Here is a 22,767-nt window from a genome sequence, read left to right as displayed (position 1 = left end):
TAGATTAAAATTATAGGATTAAGTTTAAGGGGTTTTCCAATATATTTAAAACACTTGGCCAGGCCCTCTATGTTGTTCTACTACAGGTACTTTATACCTTCTATTTATTCAATCAAAGTGTTCTGTCAGCTAAAAACAAAATAAAAAGAATTCTTTCCATGAAAATTTCAAAAATTTGGATTTGTTTCAAAAACAAATCCACGTTTTTACATTTTCCCAGATGGTAAAAGTTAATTTTATTGACAATGCTATACCCCTACATAAACGTAGACTTACAAATTGTACGTACAAAAAGACAGGCTATAAGCTGTGTGTAAGCTGTCTTTGCTAATGATGCTGTATGTGCAGTGGCCCAAAAACTGATAATTAATTAGATCTAAGTTTGACTGCCATTAAACGGCCATTAGACTGTACAGAATTAGATACCATAGTTCCTAACTTGATTAACGACCGCAATCTGTAGGTAAATGGCTATTTTTGCTGAACAAAACAGGTTGTTGTTTGTATTTTCACACTTCATCCTTTGCTTTAACCTCCAGCTCATCCTCAACTGATCTCTCCTCTGGCTGGGAGCAAACAAACCTGCGCAGAGTGTCCGACCAGTTCAGCTCTCTCGGCAGTATGGACAGTCTAGAACATGTCTCACACCCGTACCCTGCCGGTCAGCTGTCACCTGCCAAGTCCAACAACAGCATGGAGCATCTTGGAGGAGGAAAACGAGACTCTGCCTACAGCTCCTTCTCCACCAGCTCTGGTACACCAGACTATACCCTCTCAAAGAGCAATGCTGCCTCGACAGAGAACATGCTCTATAAAGTCGGTCAGTGGGATGCAGCAGGAAAGCACAACAATGGCAGAAACAGCCAGAGCCTGATTGAGGGAGTCAAACTGGACGATAGGGTGGCGTACTTCCAGATGCCAGGCGTTAGCTCAGGCTGCGCTGGTCAACAGACTGAGGACTCGTCCGGCTCCCGCCATTCCACTTCAAGTAGAACCAGCTTAGGACCTGTTTGGCATGTCCCTGAAAAAAAGAAGACTGCTTCCCCCTCTCCTCCTCCTCCCCCTCCACCTGCACGTAGTGACAGTTTTGCTGCGACAAAGGTACATGAAAGGGGGCTCATTATAGCTCACCCTGAAGGACCTGAATCCTATGTCCCCTGTAAGATTTCCACTGAAAATCGGCGCAGCCACAACCCATCCCTGAAAAATGACAGTGACGGTTTTCACACTTCATCTGATAAATCGAATCATAACCAGTTCAGCTCAAACAAGCAGTACTCCCTGTCCAGCAGTGATGTTCACCAAGGCCAGCCCTATCATCAAAGAAATCATAGTGACAAAAGCACTTTTTCTCAGCCCTGGGCTATGTCCATTCCAAAGCCGCAGAACGTAGCTGGCTACTATAGCAGCATGCAGGAACTTCCTACTAATGGTTCTGCACAACACTTTGGTCAGAACCAGAGAAGGAACCTAAGCACCTCTCTGTCTCCCACTGCTGCTGACCAAAACACGGACAACGGTGGACAAAGCCGATACTACTGTGTCACGACATGTCAGCCCACGCAGCACAACCCTCAGCCCTTGTCAGGAAAATCAGAGGACAGGAAGAGTATCACAGGCGTAGACCTGGCACAGGCTGGAAATGAGCGGAACTCTCTTTGCCCACAGACAGTCACCCAAGTGAAGTATCATATGCCCCAACAGCAGCAACACTCTCTCACTCTCTCTCACTGTAAAGACAGTAATGGATACAGCAAACACCAAGTTACTACTGTACTAGAAACCTCTGTACCCAAATCAAGCTCTGATGATAGTGGAAGCCAGAGAGGACACGACGCACAACATGCGGAAGCTCATTTCGTGAGTTATCCTCTTAGCAGACCGTCTGAACAGCGGAGGTCTCTGCCACCACAACTTAGAGAGTTACCCCAAGACATAAGACTTCACGGCCAAGTGAGCAACAAGATCTGCCCCCAGGCAACCCCCATGCTTCACTCTCTATCCATGGATGCTGCAGGCCAAGATGAGAAAACAAGAGGCCCGGACTCTGAGGAGTCCCTTGAAAGCAAACAGTTGAGGCGCAGCGACCGTTTTGCCACCACATTAAGGAATGAAATCCAGATAAGAAGAGCTAGGCTGCAGAAAAGTATGAGTGCAGCTACCCTTCCTGTTACTGAGGGTGAGACTGAAGATGATCAGGATGTCTGGAAGTCCACTGAAAGCACCACCCCGACCTCTGCAGGGGGCTCCTTCACCAACTCCTACAAGGACAATCTGAAGGAAGCACAAGCAAGGGTACTCAGGGCTACATCTTTCAGGAGAAAAGATCTGGAGCCTGTTCTACTGGAGCACCCTGCAGCTGAGGCCTTACCTAACTACCCATCCTCAGCGTTGGCCCGGAAAGATGTCACCCCTCTGCCAACAGTCTCAGAGTCTGTAATGAGTAAGTCGGGGTCTGGCAGTGGTCAGGTAACTCGCATTGGTGGCCGTAAGCGTTTTCCTACAGAAAAGAAGGTAAGGTGTTTCTCTGAACCAGACAAAATCCACCAAGTTGGGGTTAAGGAAGATCTCCCTCGCAATGAAAGCTCCTCACTAGACCAACAGAAACTCCTTAAAGAAAGTGTGAAACCTGCTTTCCCCAATCACATTTCCCCTCCATGTTATACAGAGACCAAGGCCCTAAGTCTTTCCTCCACCAGTGAAACTGAGGTCACAATGAAAAGCATCAGGAGCAGAGAGTACACTGAAGAGGTCCAGGGAGGTCCTTACTCTGCACACAAACAGTTTGTCTTAGACCAGCAAAGACTGGGCACCTTCGCTGAGTATGAGGCAAGGTGGAATATACAGAAACCCCCATCAGAAACAAGAGCCTCTGGCCGGTACCGGTCAGCTGATAACATCCTGGATCCGGGACCAGAGGAGAGAACCAAAACCACCTGTTTCCACGAGAGATCGCGATCATCTCCGTCAACTGACATCTATGGACAGGTGAGGCACAAAGTCTGATTGTTTGCGATCTCAAAATGACTTGAACATGAATTATTGAAGTAATGAAAATGAGAGGCCTCTTGGTTGTAACTTGGTTTTAGTCACTTAAATGTTGCAGCTGTCTCAAGCCCTCGAGGGAGGGTTAACATGTCTTTAAGACAAACATAGCCACTAAAGTAAAAGGAACAGGAGTGGGAAGGAAAGAGCAAAGTCAAATATTAATCCATGTTTGTTCATAATGACACACCCTCAGCTTAAGGAAGAGAGGGGGGGCATCAACGCACTGTTTTTTTTTTCTTTTTCTTTTCACTATTGAAAACCAGGAAGCTGCAACATGAGTTGGTTGGAATATTTAGCAATAGACTACAACTGGCTCTTTGGATAACTGGAAGCCTCTTTTCTGTGAATTGTTTTGTGGCTTTACATAAGGGACTATGTGTTTGTTTAACTTTATTTACAGAAGATTCAAGTTCCTGCAAGAAAGTCAGAGACAGAATATTCCCAGACGGAGATTAAACCAGCTGAACCGCTCAACACTGCCACAGAGTAAGTAAATCTCATTTGATGTACCTGCTGGTACACCAGTGTGTCTTTGGCAGTGAGTCTATTTTTTGTCTCCAATATACAGTACATTATAAAAAAGCAAAACTCTAGGGCTCTAGGAATTGCCTCTTGGGTAATCTTAAGTGATCTCAAAGGAAGGTAATAAAAGTATTATTATCTGTACCAATGGGTAAATTGAAACTGAATGCTAATACTATAAAGGACAGTGCTCTATTGGACCTATTTAGAGGGCAGTAAGCCTGTCGATGAACAGTGAAGTCTTCACAATCTTTCAAGGCATACCAGTAGCACTGCCTTGGCGCAGCTGTGACAACACAAGCCGCCTCTCTTGCTGTGCTATGCGTTGTCTACTGGAGGTTTAGTGGTGTAGGCGAGACATCTGACCACGTCTGTGACAGGGAGGAAGTGTTTCTTCAGGCCTCCATCAGAATGTCATGGTGACCCGGAGTTCAGGGGGCCAGCCAGAAGGCATGAAATTATCATCAATATGATTGGTTACTTTACATAATTGGATTTTTAGCCACACTAGCGGCATGGCTCTATGGATGGTCCAGACAACTACTGAATGGGTGGCCATGGAATTTGGTACAGTCATTCATGTTCCCCTCAGGATGAACTCTAATAACTTTAGAGATCCTAATGCTTCATCTAGCGTCATCATCACGTCAAAAATGGAATTTCTCCAAAACTTTGTCTTATGACTACATGCATTCAAAACTAATGGCATTCCCATTAAGCCTCTGTAATGTTAGCATGCTAACATGCTAAACTAAGATGGTGAACTTGGTAAACATATCGGCTAAACATCAGCATTTTAGGATTGTCATTTAACTCAAAGTACAGCTTTGCATAAGTACAGCCTCACATACTCTTATTTTGCCTTTTACCTTGAAGGAAAAAGGAATTATGGGATATTCTATTGTTGTTTTTTTATTCTTCAATTAGATGAAGCCAGGTTATTAAGAATACAGTATCACAGTAGGCAGACCTCACTAGCTAAATGCACGCTAACTTATAATCACAACTTTTTCCAACTTTGTTGGAAATTGTGTATACGCCTGGAACTGTTTGAATACCCCTCAACAATAATATGAAACGGTCTGTGTATATAAAGTGGTTTGGTCACACTGGCTAACCCTCCTTCCTTAGTAACTGTTTGGTTTATGGGCTGGGCAGAAGTGTTTACAGGTAACGTTAATGGTTCCAGGTGATCCTTTGATGGTCCCATATGAACTCCTGTCATATGAAAACAGTGTGATATTATTGTTTAATGTTAAAGTATGATGTCACCACTTGTATTCCTTGCTTTATTTAAAAATGCAATTATTAAATTGTTTAGTATTTTTCCACCTTTTAACCCCTGAGTGGAAGCCAGCTGTGACCAGTAAAACTTGTATTAAAGGGGCACTGGGGGTTAAAAGAAGTGTGTCTTTAACTGACCGGGTTTAATTAAAGATGCTAATGAGTTGCATTATGGGAAATGTGGTATCCAGTGTTTTGGGGGTTTGACCCATAGCTGGAGACAAAGGCCAGGATATCTTGGCTTCTGCTGTTTCGATATTTGATTATTTTTTCCATTCTGTCTCGAGAGTCCCCCAACTTTATGCAAGTATTAAAACTAAATTGCAGAAATAGACTTTTAATGTGGGTCATATTCATGCTTAGTAATGGAGGTTTAAGTAGTAATATGTCTAATTGTTGATCTATGCCTTGTGACAATTTTTTCTTCCTAATGCCAGTTTAGTAATGTTTAATAACCAATATTTTTGAAACGTTATTCTACTTAAACCTCCAGAGGATGTTTTTGTCATTGGGAAGTCTGGGAGATGAGCTAAGTGCTAAGTGAGACAGGCTCCACCCAGAAAGTGTTATTGATACAGGTGTGTAAAGAGATGCCAACCGGCGGCTTCTGTCACAGAGCGCCTGCAGACACACCACATGCTCGCTTTATTTTTTTTTTTAAACTTGTTGTGTTCTATGGAAATGACAGCAGTAACAAATCACATAGGTACATTTCTTTCTTTTTTATTAATTTGATTAATTATTGAAATATACTGTATTTGATCTTAGTCTAGTCTATGTTATAACTAATGCTGCTACAGCTTTATTTTTGGAAAAATAGATAACAACTAGAATTTATTTCACACACCTTTGATGGGCAACAATGCTTAAGAAATTATTTATCATATAGACACAGTAACTGTTTTACTTTTGTTAGTGTGTATCCCTATTGCCCAAACAGTTAGGGCTGGGTGATATGGCCAACATCAAATTAGATAGACATTTTTATATCACACAGCTCTACAAACCGTCCCCTTAAAGTACCTACATCATGGTAACATATCCCTCCTACCGGATGCTGCAGTAATATTTCTGGCATCATGTTTCTGAGAGGTAACTTTCTCACACTCTACGCAGAGCTAAGGCTGAGGGGGGGGGGGTGTGTAAGCTGCAACAAGAGTTGCTCATTAGGTAACTTGTCACAGCTTGTAAGAATTGCAATTGGGAGGTTTGGTGTCTGCCTGTCCAAAAGTCACCATACTGTATCTGGTGACTGCAGAATCGATACAGTTTAGTCTTTAATCAAAGCTGCGTGATTTACATGTTAATCTCTGAGTACACCTAATTAAATTTGTATCGGAGCACGCATTGGAATGTAATCGGCAAGCGTGAACCCACAGAATGTGGTGGGTTTCATGCTTTTACCACATAGTCTGGATCTCCGTTAATGACAGCATTCCAGCATGTTGTACTGCATTGTTAAATTATGCTAAAGCATGTAACACATAGTGGTTCAAATGTTAGTATACAATCACTTCAACTCCTTTAGTCCACCATCAGGCCTCTAATGATTCCTGTGGTCTCCAAATATTGAACTCTTGTTCCTCTTCCATGTCTAACTTTACCTACGAAGAGTTAAAACAATAAATGTGAATTGGGCAGGAAAAAGTGATCCAGTCTTGCTTCTTTGCACTGGAGGATTATTTATTCCTCTATGCTGACTTGTGGGAACTGAAATATTCCTCTTCAGGCTGCCAGGCTGAGCAGTTACCAGGGAGGAGGCTTGCAGAATAGAGGGAGACGTTTGTCTTGTGATGCTGGCATAATCATAGTGGCTGCTGGAGAGACAAACCAGGCCTCTGCCACACTGTATTATTTGATTGAGCTGCAGATGATAGCCCATGCTGCCTGACTGTTGAACAGTGTGTAATTAAAAGCTTTCTATTGTGTTCCTCAGGTTCTCTGACAGAGGGCCGGGTGACAGTAAAGCGAGAGAAAAGCCTGTGGAGTTTGAACATTACTCAGCGCCACCTACTCCGCCCATGCACCCAGGAACCAACCCTGACTGCAGACACAGAGCTGCTCCTGCCACCGTGAACCACAGACCCACGTCTATCTCCCATAGTCTCCCAGAGTCTGGCCTCCCTCAGCCTGAGGAGCGAAGCCACACAGAGCCGCCGCCGTCTGGGCCCAGGAGGAAGCCCTCTGCGCTGGAGAAGCCTCCCCCACCCAAATGCCCAGAGGTCGACTCCCACGAGTCCTTCGCCGGTTCCCAGAGTGAAATCTTCACCCACTGCTCTCCTACCACTGACCCGAACTCCGCCTTTGTCCCCACCCACTCTGCAAAGGGAGATTCTGAGCAGGGCAAAGGACTTGTGGACAAAGGACAAGGGGCAGTACATCATCTATCAACATCCAATCCTCAGCCTGCCTCCTCTCCCCCGGCTTCCTCCTACAGACATTCAGGGCTGGCCGCTATGGAGGGACAGCGCTCTCCATCTCCACAGTTTTCCCCACAGAGACTCAGTGACAAGCCTCCGGTCTCTCTACAGGATGAAGACTCAAACAGGTAAACTTTTTTTTTTTTGTTTCATGAGAAGAAGTTTCATAGCAGCTGTTAAACTATCAGCCAGTTTAGTCAGAACACAGTGGCTGTAACTCCTTGTGTCTTTATGCTACACGTACAAAGAAGCTTATTGAGAGTCACTGCCTTTGTCGAATCAACACATGAGTGCTACAGAGCGGCAGTAAATTAAAGGGATTCTCCACATTTCTATAAAAGCCACTGGTGGTCTAGGCATAGTTCAGCTAAATGCCAAAAAATATAAAATGTCATCTAAATTTCCCTTTTGTGAAGCTGTTTGTTCATCTTCTTGATTCAGATCTAATTGATATCATGTGTAGTAACGCTCTGACTGTACAGTAGGATTATTACAGAAACCAAAGTGGTGGGAGGAGTCCAGATGTCTCAGATATTCCAGCGTACTAGTCGGGGATGGAAAAAGTCTCAGTTGCCATCATGCAGCGAAACTTTAAATCGGCATATGGCTGTAATAACTGGAAAAAAAGAACATTCTTAGAGCTTCTGTTCAAAATTATCTCTCTCTCTCTCTCTCTCTCTCTCTCTGATATTTCAGTATGGAGCATGTGATAGAAAACCAACATTCTGCAGTGAAGAAAGTGCCCATCAGGATAGTCCACTCAGAGGAAGTCACAGAGAAGGCGAAGTGTCCATATTTGCAGCACAGTGACCCCCTTGCTGTTGAAGTCGAGGGTCCTGGTGTAACCCTGCTCGGCAGTCTGGGAGCTGCAGGGCAGGTCTCAGTCTTCTGTGCATTCACTCGGCAGAGGGAGGCCGACAGCACACCGGCTGCTCAGACAGACCCAGAGCCTAAGAGAGATGCTTACATGACCACTGTTGGAGATCACATCAACTCTAAGAGTCAGCAGCCACCGCAGCCCACAGACGAGCCCTGCAGCAACGGGGCGACGGGAACCGCAGGGCTGTCGGAGGATCAGAAGAGAGAGGAGCTGGCCAGGGACATCATGGGCAAGGATAAATCACTAGCTGATATTTTGGACCAGAGCAAGATGAAGACCACCATGGACCTGATGGAGGGTCTCTTCCCTCAGGGGGAGCAGCTGTTGGAAGGAGCTCACCAGCGCAGGAAGATGCCCCCAAAACAGCCTGCCAGCCGGCCTGCTGAGGACAGGTCAGCCTCACACTTTAGCTTTCATACTGTTTATATCTGTGATCAACTTGTGCTTAATGGGTTTCTTATATGCAGCAATTAAATTTGTGCCCAGCTCACCTGCTCACCTTACCTTCTTTGACCTGTCTTGTTTTACTCTCAACATATACAGTTTGATATGTACGGCCCTGACATGTACAATCTCTCCTGGAAAATCATTAGCTCATCTGTGTGTGTATGAGGTGAAACTAATTCATAACTTTTTTCTGCTTAGTCTTATGATGGCCATTCTCATGCTCCGTTATGTCTCATACGTTGTTGCAGCAATTTTGGGATTTATACCATTTGTTACACAGATTTGGTGCACAATTTAACCATTTTTGATCACTGGAGAATTGATAAAAATGGTCAGAAATCTCTCCAAATAAGACTCCAAGATCTTGAGGAACACCATCTAAAAATAACCATTCTGTGATTTAGTATCAAAAAGATACCAAGAGATTTTGATTGGAGATTTCTGAGATTCTCCCTTTCTAATTGCATTTTTCGGCAAGCACTTCTGTTCTGGAAACTGCCAAGAAACCCCCTTATTGTCAGTATACATAGGAAGGCCATAGATCCTCTAAATGACCTGTTGTAGGTCTGTAGTTTGTGGTTGCAAAGTTTCATCAGACTGTGATTATCCTCAAGGTGACAACACGTTTATAGGTCAAGTTTTAATAAAATGGATTCACTCCAATGAAATGGCTACTATAGTGACTAACATCACCACACATAAATTGGGCTCATTGAATCTGTAAGAGTCTTAGCTTTCCAGTCATAACCAATGTATGCAATTCCAAGACAGTTTAGGGACCCTAGTATGCAGAAATATTCAAATATACCATTTCAATACATTAACACATTTATGCTGCATGAGAAAAACTGCATGAAATTAGCAAAAGTGGGCATGTCTGTAAAGGAGAGGGTACTTATAAAACCCGATTGCAGACAAAAAAGTTTAGGGAACCACTGTATTCTGTATCTCTTTAGTAGGAGAAAATCGTATCTGTCACTAAAGAAGAAATGTGTTTGTACGAGTGGTTCTTGCATGAGGCTTTTAAAAGTTTATCCTGTGTGTTATTTGGTTTAGTAATTTGAGAAACATTATTTGTTACTTGTATTTCAGGGAAAAGGAAGACAGCATGGCAGCAGCTGTCACCATGGTGACCAGCTCGACATATTACAGCACATCTGCTCCCAAAGCTGAGCTCCTTATTAAGATGAAGGACATGCAGGAACAGGAGCAGGAGGAGGAAGACTCTGAAGACGAACTGGACATTGATCTGGCCAACAAGAAGGTACCATACTCTCACTCAACCCATTCATATCTAGCAGTGTTTCCCAGGGGCGATTCTAGGATCAGACCTGTAGGGGGGCTCAGCCCCTAATGAGAATGTGACACAGATACAGTGCCTTGGAAAAGTTGTAAGCCCCTCTGCTATATCAGTAATTTCACTGGATAACAATTAATATTTGTATTTATTATTATAACAGAGGATAAATGCAAAATATTGAACATGTGAAAAAACTACGAAAGTCCCTTTATGGACTACCAGAATCAAATGAAATGATAATGAGGTGTTAACAATAAATAAATAGAAAATAAAACTTTCCTTGACTGGGTTACAGGTGCATAGCATCGGCGACAGCGACACAGGATATTAAACCTGTTTCTTTGAACCTGTCATTGTTTGTCCTCTGTCACTAACCGACAAGTTCGCAAACTCTAACTTGAAGCACTAAAATTAATTTTTTATTTTTTAAATGTATTTGTTTTTTATTATAATTTTTAGGATGGGCTTGAGCCCCCCTAAAAAGGGTCTAAAATCACCACTGGTGTGTCCCCTAGGTTGACTGCTTTAAGCTTAAGTTTATTTTAGCCGCGGTGTTCCCGACGCGAGGTGTGCGAGCCATAAAATTACATCACCACGGCTGTCATTTCCCGCGCGAAGGCTCCGCAAGGTGTCACGGCGCGCTGGCGTGAAACTACACGCCCACTGTGCGCTGGCAGGTTCGCCTCTAAAAAACATTGGTGTGATTCTTCATGTACAGACCACAGAGATTTGAATATGTGGTCAGAGAGAGACACACACTGGTGCTGATACAACCGCACCAAACTGGTGATACACCCATACACCAAATTCCGTTCTCAACTTAACACTTTTTGAAATATTCATAGTATATCAGTTACTTTTACTTTTGGAAAATCCTCATGATAGACGCCTGTTACTCCTGTTACACAATTGATATTTGGTGTTATTTTTGGCATAAAAGAAAAAGTCTGGCCTAGCTGGTGTTCTTGTTGGTGTGCGCAGGTGTCTGCGGCTGGTACAATTATAGGGGCAAACACTGATTTCTAGTGTTTATATGATGAGAGAAATGGACTGCATGGGCGTAAGCATGCTCGGGAAGTGTAGCATAACAAAATGAACCATGGAGGAAATTTTGAAGTAAGATAGATGAGATAGAAAGGCCTAAATTCTGGTTTGGTATCTTCTGTTGTTCGTGCCCATCTGCAGCAAGAGCTGATCGACAGCCTGAGCAAGAAGCTCCAGGTGTTGCGTGAGGCCCGGGAGAGTCTTCAGGAGGACGTCTTGGACAACAACGCTCTGGGAGAAGAGGTGGAGGCCCGAGTCCAGCAGGTCTGCAAACCCAACGAGCTGGACAAGTTCCGGATGTTTGTCGGGGACCTGGACAAGGTGGTGAGCCTGCTGCTGTCCCTGTCGGGCCGCCTGGCCCGAGTGGAGAATGCCCTCAACAGTCTGGAGGAGGACGCTACTGCTGAGGAGAGGGTGAGGAAATGGAAACTATGGCCGGGACCACAAGCTTTTGGTACCGATTTGATTCTTTCACGATACATTGTTGTCGATTCAGTTTTTTTTTTTATTGCGATTTTCATTTATTGCGATTCGGCAGTATTGAGTATTGTGATTTTCTTTTCCTTCTTTAACAAAAACAACAGTTGAATAATCAACTTCTACAGACAATATATCATGAGACATTTCTAAAAACTAATTATTTTCTAAAATGAATGCATATCACATGTCAGTCAGTCAGACATTTATTTCATTTGTAAAGTAGTACAGAACATGGATTTTCTGCATTTTCTGCTTCCGGTCAGAAAATGGATACAATGTAGTCACCATCTATAAAAATATAGATCCTAGGGGGAAAAAAATTATTGAAAAAAATCCTCACAAAAAATCACTGTACATACGTTTTTTTTTCCCCCATCACTAATGTAAACCTGAGGAGTCGAACACATAGATCGTTTGGTTCCTCACACCAAAAGAGAAAAGTTTTTGTATCCTCTCAGCTCCTAATATGTTTCCTTCATCGACAGCGTACGTTGATGGAGAAGAGGAAGCTGTTGATACGACAGCATGAGGATGCCAAGGAGCTAAAGGAGAACCTGGACCGTCGGGAACGCCTGGTTTATGACATCCTGGCCCACCACCTGCCGGAGGACAGCCTCACAGACTACGAGCACTTTGTCAAGATGAAGTCTGCGCTCATCATCGAGCAGCGCAAGCTGGAGGATAAAATCAAACTGGGCGAGGAGCAGCTCAAGTGTCTGACGGACAGTCTGCCCATAGAGCAGAGGCTGGCCTTGTGAACAAGCTGGACACTTCATGAGAAAGACTTGTTGCTCCAGGTTGCGGTTGAGCACCGTGTCCAACAGAGGGAGACAGAGATTAGGAATCTGCAGAGACAAACAGCCATTTTTCCAGTTCTCAACTAGACTGCCATAACACCACTCAGACAGACAGCATCCAGAAGTCACTCCCTTTGTGAAAGATGCTGCCTCAACCAACCACTGTTTATAATGTCTTTCATGACATTTTTTTTGCTTTGTTTTTATTTTCATGTTTTTTTTCTTTTTTTTTTTTTTTTTTTTTAATTTATTGTAGCCTTTTGAATCTGCGCAGGAGGGGACAGTATTTTATTTTCAACTGATTTGAGCAGCCATGCTACCTGATGTGTTTTACACGCTGAGCAACTACGAGTATTTATCATGTTTAAATAATTTCACCCCCTGAAACCCTTTTCACTCAACCCATCAAATCTGGCCGAATATTTCAGTAAACACACAGTTTTTGTATAACCTAGTGGCCTTTTACTAAGAGAGAGAGAGAATAAATATACTGGTAATTGTAACGAGCACTTGTTCAACTTCACCAACAGAAGAACAGTAGCACTTCACATCCAGACTTTTAACTCGAGTGAAATCCACATTGGAAGTGCCTCGGGGGTGGGGGGGGGGGGAGTAGTCACCCATGTCACTGCGAGCACTGTTGGCTCTTTTCATCCACTTCTGCATGTTGCTGCTCTGTTTTATTGACAGCCAGAAAAGAAAGGACTTGTTTAGATTATGATATTGCCACGTATAAGTTGACCAAGTGTTTCTGCATTTTGTCTTATTACTTCACTGTGTTTCGTTATTCACGGTGCAGATGTTGAATGCCTACCACAGTTGTTACTTTTTCTAGATAAATTTCAACACTAAAAGAAATTGTTCAGGTTGATCATTTTGCAACCAAATATGGAACTGAATCATTCCAAAGCATTTTGACCAGCTTGAAGGATTGAATCGGTCTCCCAAAGGTAAACCCTATTGGACGATGTTTGTTCTGCACATTTGAGTATGTTACGGTTTCACACACTTCATGCACTGCTACAGCCTGACTCTTAACACTTTACCAGCTGTGCTCCTTTGTATCAAATAAAGAGTCTGCTGAAATCTCACAGTCTGGTGTTTAATTGTCCAGTGACCAGCTCATTCTTCACTGTCATTCATTAACTCCACCACACCCACCTCTCTACTGATAATGTGAAAGGTTAAGACTTTGGAGGTTAAGATTTTGGAGTATCTTTAACAGTCAGGTGTTAACAGCTTTTCTCTCACATAACCAAAGCAAAATGTAGACTATCCCTCCGGTTCATTCTCCTGTGATAAATAAAGCATCTGTGGAAGGAGGATTCAGTTTATATTTAGAACATTGCATCGAAACTTAAGACTTGTCGAGGTGAGTGACCGCACAAAGGACTTTTATTTCACTGCATAACACGAAAGATTTAAATGGACAATCATTAACTCCAGTAATGCTTTCACAGACTGTACCTACAGGCTTTCTCCACACTTTGACTGCTGCCTTGAGGAGTTTGATTCTACTACCTCTCAACATAATTGATCAAAATTTAAATTTCCATTTTGGATGGTATTGAAGTTTATTCTAAAACTTGCTAAGGTAATTGCTTTTTACCTCAATATATTGTATTTGTTACTTATACGGTCATAGGTTTGTTTATGTCCTTGATAATTTAGGAGAAAGAATATAAGAGCTGGGATATTCAAATCAGTGCCAAAAATCTAACTGCATACTGTCACTGTGGGATCTGTGCCGTGTGTGTGCGTGTGTGTGTGTGTGTGTGTGTGTACACATGGTCTTAACAGTAAACTTAGCCCTTGTGTTGTCTTCCCGTCGCCGTGCAACTTTTTGTTTTTCTGGGTCAAAATTGAAACTTTTTTTTTTTGACCCTTTTGTTGCTTTTCCACCAAGGTTTTTTGTCACTTTTTTTCCAACTTTTTTGATGTTTTTGTGTGTTTTTCCCTATGTTTTTGAAGCTTTTCCCAACATTTTTGTCACTTTTTTCAAGGTTATTTTATAAAAAGAAATTCAAATGCTATGAAATTAAATAAAACTTGTGAAGAGCGTTGTAGGGAGCCATCTACGTTATTTCTTTTGACAATTTGGTTGAAAGAAACACACATTTCTGATATAGAAACTTTTTCAAAATGGGTCAAATTTCACCCGAGGACAACAGGAGGGTTCCATTTATTAATCACCTTTACTTCCGTGTTGAGTAGTTTAGTGCTAACATGCCACATACAATTTTAGATTCTACCACTGTACATATTGCACCTTCTCATGATAAACTGACTTTATAATAATCTTTTTTTGTTGTATTGCACTTTGAAATATTCAACTCTATATAAGTTAATATAATAGACTGATAATTACCAACCGGGCAAAGCAGGTGACTTCTCCGGCACCCAAAACTCCCAGAAGGCCTCAGGTTCACTGTGTCAACGGGGTTTGGTTATTTGATAAGATGCAAATTTCTTGTCTTTTAGACTACAATAGTAGTAGTAGTTCAATGTTAACTAAAGGAAGTTCTGCATCATTACCTCAACTTGTAGCCCTGTTTCAAAATGTAGTTTAAACCCTTGTTTTAAGTTTACAATGTGCTCACATTGTGCAATGTAACAAATAAAAATGTGTTTAATTAATTTGCTTCAGACTAATTGACACCAAAAAAAACTGGGCCACGTTAGTTTATGTATTCCAGCAGAGGAGCACTGGTACGTTTTGTGGAAAAAATTGTCTTCTTTTCATCTAGACATTAACTTTATAAGGCTGGAGACAAAATGTCTGAGGTGGTTATCTCAAAAGCTTAGCAGAAAAAGGATCTCTGGCTAGATTCCACTAGGTCATTTGGCTGAACGGACCCTTTAAAGTTTCCTTCTGAGGTGTATTACTGGGAATTACTGGAAATGTTGGGTCTTTGTAAATTATAGAGTGTGGCCCTTGTGGCCGAAACGTCGACTGACCAAATAATCCAATGCAGAGGTGATAAGTTTGTGCAGGAATTTTTTCGGTTACACTTTACTTGAAGGTATCTACATAGGAGTGACATGACACTGTCATGAACGTGTCATAAACATAAAAAAAAGTCATAAATGTTTATGACATAACGCTTCTTTCATTAAGTTTCATTCGGTTTTTGTCATGACAAGTTATGTCACTTTTTTATTTTTTCATGTGTCATAACTGTGTCATGACAGTGTCATGTCACTCTTAGGTACCTTCAAGTAAAGTGTTACTAATTTTGAATTCAACAATGTGTTGGCTCAGCGATCCGTCTCTCTGACCATCAGCAGTCACACCGGGCAGGATGGTTTACCTGGCTCACACAGCTCACTGGCAGTTCCTGGGCCTGATGGCCGGGGTCATGGCCTGGATCCTCATCATGACCACAACCGGCCTCAACGAGTGGCGGCTGTGGTACGTGGCCGATGAGTCCGTCATCACCTCGGGCGTGGCCTGGGTGGGCATCTGGAGGGCGTGTTTCTACAGTCATGTCCTTCCCAGGATAGAGAACTGTCAGAGCATCGGCATCTCGGACCACTTTGCTCCTGCAGAGATCCCTGTGGCTCAGGTGCTGATGGTGCTGGCGCTGATCTGCGGCCTGGTGGGGAACATCACCGCTGCAGTGGCAGTGAGGATGGCCTACTTCTCTATAGAGAATCGTAGGAACATAAGGCTGGTCTTTGTGCTGGCAGGGACCATGTATGTGCTGACTGGGACGTTGTCATTGGTGCCGTTGATGTGGAACATGAGCTCTGTGCTTCAAAACAGCACCATAGGCTTTCCTCCTGAGTTCCACCTCCCCGCAGCGCCTGTCAGGCAGCAAGTCGGCTCGGCCATCGGAGTGGGCATCTTCGCCTCCATCCTGATGCTCGTAAGCGGGGCACTTCTCCTCTGCTACCGCTACGCCTGGGCGGCCCTCAGCACAAAGGCCCCCAGAGACACCCGGGATCCGCTCCAAGGTCCCTGGACAGAAACAACCCTAGCGCAGAAGTCTGAATTCCCAGAGGGAACCAACCAAGGCAGGGATAATCCTGGATTTCACAGTGAAGAAATCTCATGATGGCAAAACATCAGAATACTTCATTTACAATCTTGGATTTGTATCTTTTTAATCAATGGGATAGTGACTCAGACAGTGTCATTGGGGAAAAGTTTAAAGATTTCAAGCCCAGTGCTGCTCACAACATTTCTTATTGACTAAGGACTTACAGAATGAGTTTAGCCTTTCTTGTGGAACATCAGCCATGTTATATTACAAGAAACACTGTGGTATTGATTATATAGCTGCTTTAATATTCTACGTTAATACAGCATGTTATGTATGATATGCCAGCTGGCTTGTGTAAAGTGAAGCTCTCTTGGATTTGTGTTGCCAGAGTTCAGGGACGGATGCATATCTGCAGATGTTATCATAAACTTTATCTCTCCAGTGTTATCCAATAGTGCTGTTTGGAGTGAGCAATCTGAGCGTCTCTGTAATGACTGGGGGAGGTGACATGACATGACATGCCAAGGTGTGGGCTTCTAACGGGGCCCCATGCGAGGAAGGATCTTAGAGGGTCAGGTTGACTGGGGGCCCTGCTCATGTGACCTGGGTAGGAGGCTGACGAGAGCAGGCATGTGAGTCTGGAGAGGGGGCTGCCTCACAGTAGTGATTGTTGCCAGGGAAGACACACACACACACACACACACACACACACACACACACACACACACACACACACACACACACACACACACTGCACCTCTCTGGAGGAGGAACAAAAGGCCCTCTTCAGCTGAGTACAGCTCTCTGTCAAAAACACAAGTCCCAGAAGTGGATGAAAGGTAGCTGTGACCACTCGTTCAACATGGTGAGGTGCTCCATCACAGACTTGATGCCGGTAATCTGTAACAGGAGAACCACTGATATTAATTTAATTGAGTATAACCAGTATTCACATTCCTCTAGATAAGAGATTTTGGGAAAGTATTTAAATCATTCTTTGTCTCTGTCTTCATCCACCCTCCCACCTCTCTCTTGCACATTCCCCTCTATAGATAAGCCTGACATAATCGCCTGAGCTGGTTATGTTTTATCTAATCTGTTATTCTAAGTCATATACTCTATCAGTTATAATAATTAATGGAGGAAAACTCATAAGAAGGCTCTGAGAGAGGAAGGAAGGTGGTCAGTGCAATTAAAAACCCTCATGTCAAAGTATGTTGCCAAACGTACCATAGGTTTACAAAGATGGCATTTTATTTGCAGTTAACTAGATTCAAGAGAGATGACTCGGGGTAAAGCTCCAAGCAGATGAGCAACTATGTTTATCTTCTTCAGAGATTCCTGCATCAGATGAACATTATTATAGCCAGGGCCATCTCCATGTAAGTAACTACAATCATCTGAAAGATATAGTTACTAGTTACTTTTCAGATTTGCCATAAAAAAGAAAGACATTTATGATACGTTTTTTCAACCTGTTTGGCTTGTGACAAAAAAAAGCCTAGTGCCTAGTTAGGGCCCCTTGTTACAGATAAGTGTTTTATCAAAGCGTGATTTCCTCTCTTAAAGGGGAACGCCACCGATTTTACACATCAAAGTCTGTTTACAGGTGTTGCAGAGGCCTACTGCATATGTGAACATAGTTGTATAAAGACCTCTGTGGCTTCAGGGGGAGCTGCGCCAAAGCTGTTAAATTGCCTCAAGTGATGCCACTTGCGTCAGCGTCGGCTGGAGCTGAAATCTACAAGTTTGAAAATGAAATAAATCTCTCCAGATGTGGAGTGGAGGTGTGGAGTTAGAAAGAAGCGGTGTAAACAGACATCAGTAGTCCGCTCCTAATCTCTGCTAGAGGCTAGCAGCTCAAGGCTACATTAGCCGCAACTAGCATAACACACCTAAATGTCCAGGCTGAGCTTTTGGAAGTTAATGTAGGCGCCAGGTTTTGATAAGGAAAGAATGCATTGAACAAAAAAGACGACATCACTGCTTCTGCTGCAGTGCTTTTGATCCTTTTTTTAACCATCCATCCTGAGTCCGACATGGTTATAGGACTGCAATGCTTAACCCGTAGAGAGAGCTCTTTTAAATTCTCAGATGGTTTCATTAAGATAGCTGTTCAAGGCCCATTTCCTCTCCCATTAATCATCTCACAACCCCAAAGATTTATCTTGCGACCCTCTAAAGCAGACCAAGCCCTGGGGGCCATTTTTCTGTACTTATCAAAAGGACTTTTACTCTTGATACTTTCAGTACATTTAGCTGAAAATAAAAGAACATTATCATGATGGTTTATTTGTTATGAGTACTGATTTCACAAAACTGCAATTCTTAACATGTTGCACTGACAATCATATCTGATCAAAGTTTGAACTCATCTCCATGTACATCTGAACAGTCAGTGGAGAAAGTCACGTTAACATGTAACAATGGGACAAAGTTGTACCTTTTCCAGAGGTACTTTGTTGTGCCTTTGTTTAAGGTACATTATTGATTCTCAAAGGTATAATAGTGTCCCTTTAGAAGGTACAAACAAGTAAGGTACAATTTTGTTCCATTGACTAAAGGTACAACAGTGTACTTTTGAGGGTACCACCCCAGTGACACGCTTTTGTTCCTTAAAGGTACAGTTTTGTACTTTTTTCCTTTGTGCTGTGAGAAGTTTGCTTATCAATCCCTCAGTTTTTTTTTTTTTCTGGTTTGCAGTCGGATGCATTTAAACATAATTAGTAGGCGACATGTCATTTCCTTAATGTTGCTGCACTGCCCGGCCCTACAGCAAATGGAGTCTTACAGTAATCAAGGAGAACATCTCTGCAGTTGTTTTTCGCTGCCTCCCCTGCTGATAGCTGCTCTCACGCTGGGAGACACCAGGCCCTCCTGCAGCCTGCGTGGCGTCAGAGGATAGGAGGGTGCCTCTCGATACTCTCCATGCTCTCTGGCTCTGTGAGGCCTGGCTGGCACAACCACTTTTTATATCCTCAAAAGCAAAGTCTGTCATGTCTCGGCCCCCATATGCTTCTGTAACAACATCATTATCCCTCATTAACTTCATTCTATACGCAAAACGTACAATCATTAGAATGTGGAGGTTTAAAAGTCATACTTATCCCATGCAATAACACATTTATGTCACTGTACCTGTGTCTATGTAAATGATACAGACAGTTTTGGAGTGCAAAACTGACCTCTGACCCTGGCAAATTTGTGTAATTATGTCAAAGCGGGAGCCGCAAGGCCAACCTGTTCTACATTCTTCACAGTACACACTGCCCATTAGAGCATTCATTAAACACAGCTTAGCTCAGCGAGTGACCAGGAAATCTGATGGAATTAGTCTCAAGCTGTGTTTCCACCTCCACAGACACACCTGACGGACCAAGACGGCTGTTTTCAGTCCCCCCAGGGACCACTTCAGACCAAAATAGGTTATAGGTTTATGTGACTAACAGACGACCGGATGGGGAAAGAGCAAAAGAGCAGCCATGTTTCCAACTCTGACATAACTGAAGAAGAATAGGTTGATTGTTTCATACTGATTCATGTCACAGCTTCTAATTTTATCAACATGAACTGAAAAAAACTTATTATATTCAGTGTATTCCAACAGAGAATACAATACAAGAAAATTACTTTTTTATTCCATGAAAAAAAGAGACAACTTTTCAATAAAATCTCAGTATACTTCTTTATGTGAATCATTCGAATGTGCTGCACAATACAGCCCATAAGCAAACTTAACCAGGCACAGAATAATGTGTGCTTGCTCTATGTTTTAGTATTAAGAATAACTTACAAATCACAGCATTTTAAAAGCTAAGGCATCCCGGAAAACAGACTGGAAATAGTATTTTCTTCATTTGTTGGCACTGATAGGAGAAAGATCCTGACGCCACCCCAGAATAAGGTACATTAAGCATTTTATAAAACATATCTTTTAAAAAAATATTTATTTTTACTGGTCACAGCAGGTTCTTTTCAAATGTAATGTGGGATTGTGCAGGTGAGTCATTCAAAGAAGCTGCAAATTCACTGAGGATTTTCACTGTTTTACACATTTGATCAACGCAAGTGATAAAGCAACCCTTACACAAGATGTTGTCTTTGATATAAACCAGATATTGACATCATTATTTTGAAGCAGTGTGCAGTTCTACAGGTGATGATTGGGTTGTGCCGTCAGTCTCTATGCAGGTAATTATTTAACGATTCGTCCCTTAAACGTACTCCGAGCGCTTCCTGAAGGAAACATCTGTACTCATGACATGGTATCTGCGCTGCAGCACAGGCTGAGGCTCCGCCTGTGAACATAAGCAAGAGGTGACCAGAAGGAGCCCGGCCACTATGAGAAGAAATCCTCCGACCCAGCCGCAGAACAGGGCATCACCAAACTCCCACCGGGGCACCACATCAGGTATTTTATCATCAAAGAAACGTATCACAGCTAAATGGGCCATGTAGGACACGGGGATCAGACACAGCACTCCGGAGATCATCCCCAGCACCCCTCCCATGATGATTAAAGTCCTCTTGGTTCTGAAGCTTCCACGTTCTTTACAGCTGTTGATCAGGTAAAGTCCAGGTATAGCCACTAGCATTCCCAGCATGCCCACAGCAAGGGAAGCACACATGAGGATACGGGCCAGCTTGAGGTCACTGGAAAGGCCCAGCAGGCTGTCATATGCTCTGCACTCCATACCCCCGACATCCTGGACCACGCATGTCTCCCACAGGCCCAACTCGTAGCTCTCCACTGGCAGTAGAGCAGTGGACATGGTCAGCCACTGTGGTAAGAGAGTGGTGGTTAAAGCGCACAGCCATGCTCCGACATAGACCAGCATCCCCAGCAACTCCAAAGCGCAGGCGCATGTGTCCATCTTTCTCTCTCTCTCTCTCTCTCTCTCTCTCTCTCTGGCCTCCGTGCTTGACAGAGCCACAAGAGTTCTTCAGATGGAGAGACCTGTTGGACGTCCAGTCGGGACCAAAACTGCTCACAACACCTGTTAATTACAGTTGACCGCTCAGGCTCTGGACTCTGAGCTCTTTCACAAACAGTTCCCACTCAGAGGAGCACACATCTTCTGCTGCAGGGAGGAGAGGGGGCCCGTTCGGGAACCTCCCCTTTGCAGCCCTCTTGCTCTTGCTGCTGTGCCAATGGGCAGCAGGGGCAGAGGCAGAGATGGCCAGTGTCAACCCTGACCACAGGGGATGACATTGAATGTAGACAGGATATTATACAGTGCATTTCCTTGGGTAAGATATGAATTCCCTGATGTCCAGTTCCATACATCCTGTGTGTCCCTCCCTTTGTATAAATAAGCAAACAAATTACCATGGGTCAGCTTAAAACAGCAAAGTCAGGTTATTATTCACAAATGCCAAACAAAGATAAGGTTCTCATAAAATGGGCTGCCTCTAGAGATACTATAAAAATTCCAGTTTTAATCTGTGTGATTAAGATTAGAACTCCTTTTTTTACAGAACTCAAAACTCTCCTCAAAATGACCATATTGTATAAACACGTGTCATAAACACACAATTATTAATGTATCATGAAGGTCATGCTCCTAAGGAAACTTCAAGATAATTCCTTTATTATCCATGTAATAAAATTATGCAAGAAAGATCAACTCTGCACCATGGGGAGTGAGATTTATTATTGATGATGCATATATCTACTTATAAAATTAATATTAATAATATTAATTTCGAATTTTAGAAGGGATGATATTCATAATTTTGTGACGGTCAGGCTTTTTGCTGCATGTGACTGAAACAGAAACAACAGTGTAGCCTATTGTGTGCTCTCATATGAACACTACATAGCCTGTGGGAAATGATCGTAGGAGGCGATAGATCAACGCTCTGACATGAGAAAATGTTTCCCAGGCGTAAACACACTCCGATGAACACAACCCCAAACAAACACGCAAACAAAAATGCATAGATAAAATCCACCAGTCTGCTAAACTCCTCCTATGGAGAACAGAATGCTCAGCTGACTGCACTGACGTCTTGACAGAGAGTCCACGTTTGCTTGGCTGCGCACACACGCACGCACGCACGCACGCACGCACGCACACACGCGCACACACACACGCGCACACACACACACACACACACACACACACACACACAGATCTACCTGTTTGGCAACAACATTTCCTCTTACTGGAATTTTTACTTTTATGTCACACTGAATTTAAGTCACTGCACCAATAACCTGAAGAAAACTACTACTAGAAATAAGTTTAATCAGTGCTGTGTGCAAAAAAACTAATGCAACTCCCCTCAATGCAGACCAACCTGTCACACACAGACACACACACACACACACACACACACACACACACACACACACACACACACACACACAATGTGAACAGAAATCCTAAGTACATGTGATGTTTGTCAATGTTTATTGCATCATCTGTTAATGTACTTTATTTTACAACATGATGATCTTGAATACTCTGTAGAGGGTTCCTTATCTATTTCGTGGCCATGATGATACAGAGCACTGTGAACTCTGTTCACTTGGCTGCCTTTAAGTTGTTCTGAT

The 22,767-nt window shown here is 43.0% G+C and overlaps 3 protein-coding genes across 3 annotated transcripts in view; 2 read left to right on the top strand and 1 right to left on the bottom strand.

Moving 5' to 3' along the window:
* shroom2a (shroom family member 2a) overlaps positions 1-12,825 on the top strand; it is a 39,321-nt gene extending 26,496 nt beyond the window's left edge. Inside the window, exons 5-11 of the mRNA XM_028587079.1 lie at positions 540-2,988; positions 3,449-3,534; positions 6,791-7,402; positions 7,971-8,546; positions 9,694-9,865; positions 11,087-11,359; positions 11,911-12,825. Coding sequence (XP_028442880.1) covers positions 540-2,988; positions 3,449-3,534; positions 6,791-7,402; positions 7,971-8,546; positions 9,694-9,865; positions 11,087-11,359; positions 11,911-12,183 — 4,441 coding nt within the window. The 3' untranslated portion in view covers positions 12,184-12,825. The remainder of the gene's footprint in view (positions 1-539; positions 2,989-3,448; positions 3,535-6,790; positions 7,403-7,970; positions 8,547-9,693; positions 9,866-11,086; positions 11,360-11,910) is intronic.
* Positions 12,826-15,524: 2,699 nt separating this feature from the next.
* cldn34a (claudin 34a) lies at positions 15,525-16,280 on the top strand. The gene has a single exon (XM_028587596.1). The coding sequence runs from the start codon at positions 15,525-15,527 to the stop codon at positions 16,278-16,280; it is 756 nt and encodes a 251-aa protein (XP_028443397.1).
* A 4,110-nt stretch (positions 16,281-20,390) lies between these two features.
* Positions 20,391-21,082, bottom strand: LOC114560954 (putative claudin-24). The gene has a single exon (XM_028586589.1). The coding sequence runs from the start codon at positions 21,080-21,082 to the stop codon at positions 20,423-20,425; it is 660 nt and encodes a 219-aa protein (XP_028442390.1). The 3' UTR covers positions 20,391-20,422.
* Positions 21,083-22,767: the final 1,685 nt, after the last annotated feature.

Source organism: Perca flavescens, chromosome 9 (assembly GCF_004354835.1).
Source record: "Perca flavescens isolate YP-PL-M2 chromosome 9, PFLA_1.0, whole genome shotgun sequence".
Lineage (NCBI taxonomy): Eukaryota > Metazoa > Chordata > Actinopteri > Perciformes > Percidae > Perca > Perca flavescens.
This window is presented reverse-complemented; position numbering and strand designations above follow the sequence as displayed.